We start from the raw sequence: 13,802 nt of genomic DNA, 5'->3' as shown, positions 1-13,802 counted from the left end.
TTCAAAAAAATCAGATGACCAAAAGTATACAACAGATCGAGAAATTTACAGTGGTTTGACTATAATTGGCACTGAAAGTTTGGATCAGTTGAAATCTTTAATTACCAATGTTTTTTTGAATTAATTAAGTTTGGGCTAATCTAATGTGTTACTGAAAAGAGGAAAACAGATCTTTAATTTGAAAGCAGTCCTTTTGAATTTACCCAGTAGCTCGTAAGATTTTCCCAATGCCTAGATGAACGAAAAGTTACAATTGCAATAAGTTCTGGTTGCCATCAGTTCAGATGAAACTAATTACCTCATTGCAACTGGAACAACAAAATGAATGATCTGAATAATAAAGTTTTGTGTGTGTTTGGGGGGAGGGGGAGATTCGTTTCTACAATTTTTATACTTTTCGTAATGTGTGCTTAATGTAGGAACATTAACTTGAAAATTGTGAAAATAAAATTAGGAAAAAATTTATATGGGCCTTAATATATGATATAGAAGTGTGCTCAGAGTAGGATGGTGGGAGCCATTCTGCTTGCTCACATGGTGGTGGTGGTGGTGGTGGTGGTGGTGGTGGTGGTGGCGGCGGTAACTTGCAGCAGCAGCAGCAGCTAGTGTAGAGAGCTGCATGAAGCTAGACTTTGGAATGAATGACATCATCATCAATATCATCATTTGAATTTGTCAGACATGTTTTCAGTAGCTTTACACTTATAATTAAGTGACACTATAACGTATTTCATTGTAATTGTTCATCTTGGTTGCTATTATGTCTTTAATTTTTTTTATTTTTTTTAAACACCTTAATGCGTTTTGCCCACAGGCATCATCAGTAGCACATTTTAAAAAAAACTGGATACTCTGTGTCTCATGAGTTACACATATACATATACCATGACTATTTGTAGATGGTGATATAAAGTGTATCGAGTCTTTTAAATATGATTTCGATGATAGCTAAGTCTGAAATGCATTAAGGAATATGCCTGTTCTTTAGCAGTTTCACATAGATTTCTTCTTTCTCATTCTCCTTATCTCACTTCCAACTACTTTAAATCCAGAAAAAGAACCAGTTCTTCCAGTAATACTCTATGTTTGTAGTCAGTGCTTGTGACAAACACTCGGTGTGAGTTGGTAAAAACTCATAGAATACTGAAAAGCTAACATGTAATTTATAAAGAGTTAAAATGTACTTCATATGTAAATATGCAGTACAGGTCTCATTTATTGAACACAGTGTGCGAACAGTGCAAATGGTCAGAATCAAGTTCTAAGTGTAGTAATCAGTGAACAGCAAATAAGTACCATGGATGTAGCAGCAGTCATTGTCAGAGAAAAAATTTGATTATACCTGACAAACACTAAGAGCAAATACTCACATCTTGTGAAACTCATTGCATTGGTCCTATGCTTTTCTGGAGCCCACATGACCCTACATTGGTGTGTCTGCTGCATAGGGTGACACTCTCAGTTCAAGCATGTGGAACAGAGTGCTGCTGGTGGTGTGATCTGGCAAACCTTGTGTTGGATTCACTGTCCTGAGTCACAGATAGATACATCGTGGCTGTGGCCTGTACCCAAATTGTGTAAGAGGTACATAAGGTCCTAAACATTCATGTTTTGCTTTTGAGTTGATTTATTTTTTCTGGATCCTTTAATGATAAGTGGGAGGAGATAGTAAACACACATATCACTAAAGAGTACATATCCTAAACTTATTGTAATGTACTATACATTTCCACCAATTTTTTTATTAGTGGAGGGTGTTTCCTCATATGTCATTAACATTGTAATTTTTTCATGCATCTTTGTAGGAGAATGTGCACAGTGTATTAGCATCAGAAAAACAAGTTGAACAACTTATGGAACAAATTGAGGCTGCAATAACAGAAGCAGAACGTGTTGAAGCTAGATTAAATTCGTATGATGAGGTCCTTTGCCATATAAGAGACACGATGGAAAAAATGGAGGAAAAGAATTTATTAATAGAAGTTGCAAACCGTAATAATCGCAAACTACTGTCAGAGCTGGAACAAGTGATTGTAAGTACCTAATTGACCACTTCTCATGATCAGTCATTGTGTTATTGACTTTATCTATTGCTTACATCATAGTTACTTGAATAAGACTGTATATAAATATGTGAATCTAATTACATTTCAGTTCTTAGTCATGAGTTATGGAGCTGTTTTAATATTCCTTCCTACTTTGGTGTATGGTGGAAATATGGTACTAGCTAATACTGCTTGTCTGTAATGGTAGGGATGATGGCTTGCTTTGCTGGTTATGACTAGTTTCTCAAAAATAAATTGAGGACATTGTCGACGTTGAATCATTTGACTTGTCATATAAAAATCAAGAGAAAACGAACTGAAACTTGTTCTTTCATATCTGTTGATGAGAATGAGTTAGTTATTTGCAGTTTTTATGAATTGTAATTACAACCTTTTGCTCTGATGTGGAACAGATCGGTTTCACACTTATAGTACACTTTCTCAGCAGAAAATTTGGCAGAATGCTGACCATTTACATGATTTGTCAGGTCTTTTTCCTCACAGTCATATAACAAACTTGATAAGGGAGTAAATGTACTGTTGGGCTGTTGTCAGCATGCTCAACTGTTTAAAAAGCTAACTAAAAGAAATTACAGATTGCACGTTTCATATTATTCTTTTATCTGCTTCTTTGCAACAGACACTTTTTCCTCAGTGGTGAATTATTGGGGAATTTGATGCCAGAAGGCATTAGTGAATAAAAATAAGAAAAGTAAGTCATAATCTTGATATTTTCTTCTCCAAACTCTGGTATATGTAACAAAAATGTTTCAAAATGTAGATGTTTAAGATCTGTAACATGTAACTTACACTTCAGATTCTCATCAATATAAGTGCCTAACAATTTAGAATATTCTGTTTCACTTACTGATTTACCCATGTGCATTGCTTCTAATGGTGTGATCAGTCCATGTGCATTATTAAATTATGTGTATTGTGTTTTATATAAATTCACCGACACACTGTTTGCATAAAACTGATTATTAATTTTCAGGAAAATGTTATTTATATTTTCAGGTGTCAAATTTTCTCCCTTACGATTTACTATAATAGTTTCGTCTTCAACTGAGAATACTGTTTCTGCTTCTTGGATATATAAGGGCATTTATATGTAACAATAACAAGAGTGTACCCAATCCTTGCAATACAACTGTAGTGATTATTTCACATTCTGAAAATGGCGTTTCATTGAGTATGCTCCCTGACTTTATTAATGAAACATGCTGAACAGTGATTTCCCTAAATCACTCCAGCAAATGCCGGGATGGTTCCTCTGAAAGGGCACGGCCGACTTCCTTCCCCATCCTTCCCTAATCCGATGAGACCGCTGACCACGCTGTCTGGTCTCCTTCCCCAAACAACCAACCAACCAACATGCTGAACAGTTTGTCACAGTCAGTTACAAGCAAGCTCTTTAATACTGCAACATTTGAACTTCTATAGGAGAATACTGTGAACTGTGCAATAAAGTGTTTTTGACAAGTCACAGACGTTACCAGTTGGCAATATTTTCTTATTTAAAGAGAAAGAGAAAGACCCACGATGCCACTTGATGGGTGGCGCACTATGAGCATGTGGACACAACACGTGTGATATCATTGTCAATACCCGACAGAAACACATGGCAGCGGGCCAGAAATTTTGTATGAGATAGACCCCAATGGTCAAGGTGGAGAAGGTGCATGATGTCTTGCTGCAATGCAGATGGGATCACAACCCTAGACACTGACTCTTTAGTAGTCAATAGTAACACAGCATCACGAATGGAGAGCATAATATTGACGCAAGGGATCCTAATGTCTGGCCCAGTGGTCTATATGACCAGCTGTGATGGAAAAATTGAACAATGTGACATAAGACAGGATTGACCATGACAGGGAACTGGTAATAGGAAAACCATCCAAGTACTTTGGGCTTTGACGTATAATTAGAAACACAACAGTTCATCCTGATCAGATGCTGAATTGTGGTCAATTGGCAACTGAGAAAGAGCATCCACATTAATGTGTTGTGCTGTGGGCAGAAATGAATCCTGTAATTATAGCATGATAAAAACAGAGCCCAGTATTACAGGAAATGGGCTGCTTTGTGTGGAAGAGATGCTGAAGGATGGAAAAGAGAAACCAGAGGTTTACATTCAGTAACCATATAAAATATAGAACTGTATAGGAAAACAAGAAATTTTTTGAGTGCATACACAGTAGCAAGGGCTTCTTTTTCTATCTGTGAGTAGTGCTGTTGCAGCTGATTCAGGGATTAGGAAGCATACACAATGGGGTGCGTAGCACCACATTGTATATAAACTTAGATTCTCGGAGCACACTATGCTGCCACTAACATGTAATAACTCAACAAAGTATGTATACTACACAACATATTGTTGGATTATAACTCAAGATGCTATCTCTCTTCTGTCAAATTCCACTTAATACAAAAAACTTGTAATAGATAAAATACAAAAAGTACTATAATTGCTGCTGTAGGGATAATTATTGTCAGTTAGAATTGTTGTAATGATAACAAAGAAGAAGCAAAAATAGGCAATACAGTAAATTTTTGGAAGTACAAGAAGGGCTCTGAGTTCACAACAGGGTGAAAGAAGCAGAACTGGTAGATGTAAAAGGATGTGGAGAGTATTGAAAATTAATACAACAGATTGTACATGGGCAAGTAAAAGAAACGTGTACAAATCAGGAAGAGGGACTTATTTGGTTTCCATATCATTCTTCAGCATTGAAAACTTTATTTAGGCAAAGGAGCAACTTCTGTCAGTAGAACTATACTCTTAAGATGCCAGCTTTATAAACTGTAGAATTTCACTATTGATGACCATCCTTATTCTGAACTGTCAGTCAGGGCTGAATGAAACACAGAGCATGGTCTGCATGATTGACCATATGAAAGCTTGCACATTTACAAATTAGATGGTGAGAGATTGGTAATGTGTAGTACAGGACATGTTATTCATAAACTCAGGGCTAACTTTCTCTTGAAGAAACAAAATGCAATTGAGAAACATATCTGTAATGAATGGGAAATGGTAACCTACTGCATCTCAGAACAATCAGTTGGAGTACATACAAGACAGCATACAGAGGGTACAGAAATGTAAATAACAGTTGACATGGATACATACATATAAACAAGAAAGGAGGCACTCTCACCTAACAGTCTTAGTAGAACTCTGTAATTCCAAGGAGAAACAGAATGTGTGAAAGTTTGTGAACTGTGAATTGTGTCACTCTTGTGTAAGTTATGACGCTGAATTACAGCTTTTTAGCAAAGTATGTATGTGTGCCAGAGCAGGACTCAAACCCGTGACTTTTCCTTTTGCGGGCAAGTGCTCTACTGACTGGGCTCTCCAGGCACAACCCACAACCTGCCCTAGCAGCTCCACTTCTGCCCTTACCTCAATTCCTACCTTCCAAGTGAAAGTGTGAGGGTGGGTCTTGAATTGTGCTTGGATAGCTCAGCCAGTGAGTGCTTGCCCATAAAAGGCAAAGGTCCCAGGTTCAACTCCTGGTCCAGCACACAGTTTTAACCTGCTAGGAAGTTTCAGATCAGTGTACATTTCACTGCATAGTGAAAATTCATTCTGGACACTGAACTGTATCACAAAGTTTACTTTGTGACTGGACTTGCGGTGTGGTGCTGTGTTGCACTTATTCAGCAGTAGTTGAGTTAGTTAGTTAGTTAGTTACATGTTCCTTTGATCAATAGCATGGAAAAACCATTATGCTGTGGAACGTGTCAAATGCACAAGAAATGTGCACAGGAAACATTTTTTTTTTCTTTTTTGCATTATAGCCTTATGCCTAGATATTTCTATTACCTATCCCATTCCCTCAAATGGCACAAAATGCATATATTATATCTCCAGATTTATTTACTCATATTGAAGAATTCATCTATGGTATAGGAGTTGTCAAGGAAGTATGATTTCAGTTTGTTTTTGAAACTATTACTGCTGTCTGTCAGACATTTTATTTCATCTGGTAATTTATCAGAAAGTTTTATAGCAGCATATTTTACCCATTTCTGTTCCAAATATAGGTCAAGTAAAGGATAGTGTAGGTCTTTCTTTTTTCTGGTATTTTAATCATGAATGTCGCCGTTGATTTTAAACTGGTCCATGATGTTGAGAAAAAAATTCATTACTGAGTAAATGTACTGTGAAGCAGTTGTAAGAATTCCTAACCTTTTAAACAGATGCCTACAAGATGTGCGACTATGAACCCCACACATTACTCTAACTACTTTCTTTTGAGCAGTGAATACCTTTTGCCTAAGTATTGAGTTGCCCCAGAATATTATTCCGTATGACATCAGAGAGTGGAAGTATGCAAAGTATGTTAGCTTACTAATTTCTACATCTTCAAAATTGGCAAAAGCTGCTGAACCTAGTCGCTTTAGGAGATCCAAAATATGACTTTTCCAATTAAGATTCTCATTTATATGTACACCCAAAAACTTAGTATGCTCTACCCTGGCTACTGACTTCTTTGATGTGTTATGTTTATTGAAGGAATTATACTTTTTGCAGCAGAAAACTGGGTGTACTGTGTTTTTTCAAAGTTCAGAGCAAGTCCATTCGCAGAAAACCAATTAATGACTTTTCCAGAGACCTTATTTGTATCATTTTCTATCGGACTTTCTTTTACTGGATTAATAATTATGCTTGTACCATCAGCAAACAGTGTCAGTTCAGCATCTTGTTTCACATAAGAAGGGAGGTCATTCACATATATCAAAAACAGGAGAGGACCCATGATCGAACCCTTGTGGAACACACAATGTAATTTCTCCCCTGTTAGATGAAGTGGTAAACTCCTTTGAATCACTTGAAGTATATAGAGACTTTTTGCTTCCTGTTCTGTAGATATGACTTAAACCACTCATATGCTGTTCCATTTATAACATAGAATTGTAATTTCTGTAACATAATGTCCTGGTTCACACAATCAAATGCTTTGGATAAGTCACAGAATATTCCCACTGGTGACATTTTACTATTTAAGGACTCTATTATGTGGACAGTGAAACTGTATATTGCTGTCTCAGTGGAACAGCATTTCTGAAATCCAAACTGTGACTTACTAAGTATCTCACTACTGTTGAGATGGCTAACCACTCTTGAGTACATTACTTTCTCAAAAATTTTAGGAAATGCTGTAAGCAAGGATACTGGCGGGTAATTACTGACATCTGTGGTTTCCCCATTTTTGTACAGAGGCCTGACAATGGCGTATTTTAAACTGTCTGGAAAAATACTCTGAGTCAGTGATGCGTTACATATGTAACTCAAAACATCAGCTGTAATTGCGCCACATTGTTTTAATAACTTGTTAGAGATGTTGTCTACTCCAACAGAACATTTATTTTTCAAAGATTTAATAATTTTCCTTATTTCACAAGAGGTTGTTAGATGAAACTTAATGTGACTAAAAATTTTTTAAACTGACTCTTCCATATACTGCCTGGCTTTTTCTTTTGAACTATTCTCACCATTTTTTTCTCCTACACTTAAGAAGTAATTGTTAAATAGATTACTACCTGTTTACTGTTGGTTAAGATGGTCTCATTCTCTTTAACAGTAATACTACCTACCACAGTGGTTACTTTTCCTGTTTCCCTTCTAACAACATTCCATATTGATTTGATTTTATTACGTTAGTTGTTAATTTCTTCTTTGACATACATATTTCGTGCTTTCCTTACAACTTTTCTCAGAATGTTACAATAATTTGTATAGTGTAAAACTACTTATGGATCTTTACTAGTTCTTGCTGTCTCACACAGTTTTCTTTTTCTTTCTGAAGACACTTTAATACCAGTAGTAATCCAAGGTTTCTTTGAAAAGTTTGTGGTGTTACATTTAGTAATTTTCTTTGGAAAACAATGTTCAAAAAGGGATATAAATTTATCAAGAAATATGCTGCCTTTATCATTAGCATTTGGCTCATTATATACATCTTCCCAGTTTATATTTCCTAAACTTTCTCTGAAGTGATCTATAGATACCGGGTTGAGCACCCTCGCACTTTTACTTAATGGTTTCTGAAGTGTATGCCCTGTTAGGTTTTGTAAGTTAATCAGTTGTGCATCATGGTCAGATAATCCATTTACCACGGGGAAAGCATGTGTTTGTTCTACATCCTCTTGCTGTACAAATACATTATCTATTAGAGTACTACTGTCCTGAGCTATTCTAAGTTATATGTTGTTAACAACACTTCTAGTTCATTTTTCCTATCAGAATTGCTTAGAAAGTTAACATTGAAATCACAACAGAATAATAACTTCTTCTTTTTGTCTGACAGACAGCATAATAGGGAGTCAAACTTTTTTTATGAATAGTTCCCAATCTCCTAATGGAAAACTGTACACTGTGCTCAAAGTGCTGAGCAACACAAAATTTGCTTAATTCAACTGTTTTGTATTGATACCCTTGTTTTATGAAAATGGCAACTCCTCCTTTATCCATACTAGATCTACAAGTGTAAGATGCTAAATTATACCCATTTATACTGACATTTTCCATCCCCACAGTTACATGATGCTCAGATAGACAAAGTATATCAATCTCATTCTTATTTTTGAGATCATCTTAACACATTATCAGCTCATCTACTTTATTCTTTATTCCCCTGATATTTTGGTGAAGTAAGTTGATACCGCCCTTAGCTTTATCCCTATTTGCTGTGCATGAAGTTTCTTTTCTTCTATTTTCCTTGTCTGTCTGGAATTTGGCTTCAACCTAAAAAACCTGTCTGCCTGGTCCCAATAACCACAGGGATCACCCCTTACAGGATCTTCTAATAGAGAAGCTAACTTATCTTTCCCCTTCCTATTAAGGTGCAGGCCATGTGTAGTGTAGCCCCACCTACAAATAGCATCAGCTGGAACAACACTCATGTGAGACTTTGCCAGTGTCTGGAGCATCACATTCAGCTCAGTGTTAATACACCTTACAGCAGTGTTTACCCAGGGCTGATCATGGCGCTGAAAGACCTCCACAAACCCTACATTCGTGTGGCCAGGTTCTGCTCCTATTTTATCCATGCCACTCTTAATACTGTGTCTTGGATTCATGGCCAGGCTGTTTCCTGCTCCCTCAACTATAATTACCTGATCTTCCTTCTCAAAGTCCTTGCATAGCTGACTTACGTTTTCTGTCACCTGGCTAAGGCTAGCACTTGGTTTCACAAAACTTGTGACCAGGTACTCTGTCCCTAAATTCTCCTGAAGCTGTAGGCCCACACCCCTCCTATGACTACTACCTATAAGCAGAACTTTTCTTTTCCTATTCTGGTTTGATCCCAACCTGTCTTTTTTTCTTTAAGCTAGTATTCTGCTTCAACCTACATTCAATTACATCTGAATGAGGCCCTTCCTCCACTACTTCAGATAGCAAGCCAAACTGATTTGCTAACTGAATTTCAGTAGTTTTATCAATTGTTTCCCTTTTTCGCCCTTTGCTTACTACGTTCTCTCAGTGCCCAGACACTTTTTCCTCCCTTAGCTTACATAATTCCAAATTTGTGATTTCTGATTCAGCCTTAAGGGCACAAATCTTTGCCCCCTGTTCCACAATTTTTCTGTCCTTTCTACATAACCTACTTTGCCATGGAAGAGCCTCATTATCTACCCTCGTTTCCTCTCCGCTGCACTCGCTCCAATGAAACCACAACCTACAGTCTATACAGAACACCCCCTCTTTCAAATTTCTACGGCAACCACCACACTTGTCACACATGGTTTGAGAGTAAAACGTAACACAAAAGTGGAAAATAACTTCAACAACACAATAGTTTCATAACCTGTACTAATACGTAACTAAACACTAATGTAAACAAACTTATAAACTTGCATCAGAAACTTTTAATTAACCACACTAATTCTGGATGAGAGACACAAATTAATTTAACTTTGAAGCCCTAAGTCTAGTCAAAAACAAATATCTACTCTCATATTAAATTTACGCCTAAGTATGTAAACAAACTCGTGACTGCCAGCCTTTATGAAATACTTCCTTTTTGATCTAATTACGTTTAGAAAAGTGAAACTGTCAATAGATAGATTAGATAAGAAGTAAATGCACTAGTCTAAAATGTAATATTAACTAAATTAGCTCTTATTTCAATAATAATCGCTTAACTTAGTGAGAGCTTCATACACACGCGTCTGCTTGGCTGCAGGGCTGCCAACTCCAGAACAATAGGCAGTTCAGTTCTTCGAAGAGTGTGTAGCAGTTCACCTGCTTTATTTCTTTCTTCATTTGTTACCCTCAGTGTTGGCTTACTGGCTGCTACACTGGCTGAAAAATGGGTTGTGGAAGTACAACTACTGTATACTGTAAATGATGTTGCTGACCGAGGCACATTTGCATTTCACAGCAGTTTACTTTAACTTTTCACAGCCCCCCCCCCCCCCCCCCCATATACACATTTAATATGGTCAGTGCACTATTGTTCCAACTTCCTGTATGCCTCATTAATACACTCCTGGAAATGGAAAAAAGAACACATTGACACCGGTGTGTCGGACCCACCATACTTGCTCCGGACACTGTGAGAGGGCTGTACAAGCAATGATCACACGCACGGCACAGCGGACACACCAGGAACCGCGGTGTTGGCCGTCGAATGGCGCTAGCTGCACACCATTTGTGCACCGCCGCCGTCAGTGTCAGCCAGTTTGCCGTGGCATACGCAGCTCCATCGCAGTCTTTAACACTGGCAGCATGCCGCGACAGCGTGGACGTGAACTGTATGTGCAGTTGACGGACTTTGAGCGAGGGCGTATAGTGGGCATGCGGGAGGCCGGGTGGACGTACCGCCGAATTGCTCAACATGTGGGGCGTGAGGTCTCCACAGTACATCGATGTTGTCGCCAGTGGTCGGCGGAAGGCGCACGTGCCCGTCGACCTGGGACCGGACCGCAGCGACGCACGGATGCACGCCAAGACCGTAGGATCCTACGCAGTGCCGTAGGGGACCGCACCGCCACTTCCCAGCAAATTAGGGACACGGTTGCTCCTGGGGTATCGGCGAGGACCATTCGCAACCGTCTCCATGAAGCTGGGCTACGGTCCCGCATGCCGTTAGGCCGTCTTCCGCTCACGCCCCAACATCGTGCAGCCCGCCTCCAGTGGTGTCGCGACAGGTGTGAATGGAGGGACGAATGGAGACGTGTCGTCTTCAGCGATGAGAGTCGCTTCTGCCTTGGTGCCAATGATGGTCGTATGCGTGTTTGGCGCCGTGGCGTCACAATCAGGACTGCATATGACCGAGGCACACAGGGCCAACACCCGGCATCATGGTGTGGGGAGCGATCTCCTACACTGGCTGTACACCTCTGATGATCGTCGAGGGGACACTGAATAGTGAACGGTACATCCAAACCGTCATCGAACCCATCGTTCTACCATTCCTAGACCGGCAAGGGAACTTGCTGTTCCAACAGGACAATGCACGTCCGCATGTATCTCGTGCCACCCAACGTGCTCTAGAAGGTGTAAGTCAACTACCCTGGCCAGCAAGATCTCCGGATCTGTCCCCCATTGAGCATGTTTGGGACTGGATGAAGCGTCGTCTCACGCGGTCTGCACTTCCAGCATGAACGCTGGTCCAACTGAGGCGCCAGGTGGAAATGGCATGGCAAGCCGTTCCACAGGACTACATCCAGCATCTCTACGATCGTCTCCATGGGAGAATAGCAGCCTGCATTTCTGCGAAAGGTGGATATACACTGTACTAGTGCCAACATTGTGCATGCTCTGTTGCCTGTGTCTATGTGCCTGTGGTTCTGTCAGTGTGATCATGTGATGTATCTGACCCCAGGAATGTGTCAATAAAGTTTCCCCTTCCGGGGCAATGAATTCACGGTGTTCTTATTTCAATTTCCAGGAGTGTAGTTTGCAGGCGAATGTCCACATACTGCTACAATAGTTGCCTGTTGAATATCTACGAGCAGTAAAAACTTAACCACAAAGTTCACCGTTCTTGAAAAATAGAATGGTACATATGGAGCAGAAACTACCATTGTTTTAACTTAACACATGGCCTAATTGTGTAACACTTATTTCACAATTAAATTGAAGCATTGTTGTTCTAACTAACACAGGTTCCTTGTCTGAAACTTGGCTGTGGACTGACTGTCTCGTGACCAAAAATCAGGCCCTTGTATATCCTCACAATAATAGGTACTGAAACAAAACATTGTTCAAAGTTAAATTTACAGAAATTACAATTGAAACTTAACTCTTTAAATTAACTGAATACATCGAAAAATTGCTTCTTTTTAGCAGTTTCTTCTACTACAAGACTTAGGCCGAATTATTAAATGAGGAAATTAACATATATCATTATGGAAACAATACTTTTGACAAAACTGTTTATTAGTTTGGGATTAATTAAGAGCCGGCTTTGCTAACATGTTTTCAAATGGAGCCAAATAGATACATTAAGATTACTAGCATTTCATCCTCCAAATGTTTATAATTAACACAGAATTTATATTTGTTTATATGTCACCAGTAGTATTTAAGTTATGAAATAATTACTGATTTTGCCCTATAATGAAAGATACTAACTAGGAATAGTTGAAATAAATTAGAAAATCAATTACATACATAAAATTAAGCACAAAATTATATCTGGTGTTATATTCTTTAAAACTGAGGGCCAATGTTTCCCTTTTTTGAAAATGTAGATTATATTTATGTATGTTAATGGTAATTAGTTAAAAGTGAAAAAATGAAATTTAAGGAGGCAGATGGCAAAACAAGAGAGGATTGACCAGATAGATATTGGATCAAAAAAAAAAGGTACAACCATCAAAAATCTTATCAAAAACTACAGAAAATGTGTTTCTAACTTATATGAACTGGCCATATGAAAATCCCCATAAAAAATATTTACATACAGTGCATTGTACAATGTCACAAAAGATCCACAAGTTACACTTTTAACAAATATTATGCATCTTCATCATCATTTATGTCCTTTAGGTTAAACTACGATTACATTCTAAGATCCATATCATTTGATACAAGTCCTGTCTTGCTTCAGATAATAAATCCTCATGGGTTGCAATTGACAGAAAATTTCACTTTATCAATGTTTAGTATTTTTCACAAGTACTTTCACACTTTTCATGAACTTTTTGACATTTTTCTCACCAAGTTGTCCACACCTTCAACAGTTCCAAGTGGCAGTTAGTAGGCAAATGCATTGCTGTCATTTCCCTTGGAGGTGGTTCTCCTCTGCCACAGTACATGAAAAAATGAGACAAAATACCCTACTTCAGTACACTTACTTTTACTTCTAACTTAAGTCTAAAAAAATTGTTCAACACTAATGGCAAATGATTGTCATTACTTCATAAATAAATACATTACATAGTTCTCACAACATTACAATAATTAGTAGTAAAATTGACTATAGTGTGAAAAGTGTGGACTAGCAAAATTTTAAAATCAAGTGCACATTACACTACAAAACATCACTCTAAGGCCCAGCTGTCTGAAACTGGTTAAACTTGAAAGACTTTGCGTTTTTTTCCCCATTTGCATAATAGCAAAAACTCAAGATGTGCAGTAGCATAGATTTACTAATCATTATATTATGAATAAAGAATAGAGTCACCGTAAAAAAAAAAAACTTAATTACTACTCAAATCAAAATTACTGGGATGGAAGTTGTACCAAATCATTGCCCCACTTCTCTACTCAACTCTGAACACTGCTGTCATTCA

The 13,802-nt window shown here is 38.1% G+C and overlaps 1 protein-coding gene across 3 annotated transcripts in view; it reads left to right on the top strand.

The window, feature by feature from the left end:
• The window catches only part of LOC126299597 (exocyst complex component 1), a 267,483-nt gene that overhangs the window by 146,538 nt on the left and 107,143 nt on the right, over positions 1-13,802 (top strand). For all 3 annotated transcript variants that reach the window (XM_049991619.1, XM_049991618.1, XM_049991620.1), the window contains one exon: positions 1,806-2,033. In XM_049991619.1, coding sequence (XP_049847576.1) covers positions 1,806-2,033 — 228 coding nt within the window. The remainder of the gene's footprint in view (positions 1-1,805; positions 2,034-13,802) is intronic.

This window comes from Schistocerca gregaria, chromosome X, assembly GCF_023897955.1.
Source record: "Schistocerca gregaria isolate iqSchGreg1 chromosome X, iqSchGreg1.2, whole genome shotgun sequence".
NCBI classification, from domain to species: Eukaryota; Metazoa; Arthropoda; class Insecta; order Orthoptera; family Acrididae; genus Schistocerca; species Schistocerca gregaria.
The sequence above is the reverse complement of the archived record's forward strand: the minus strand, read 5'-3'. Positions and strand labels throughout refer to the sequence as shown.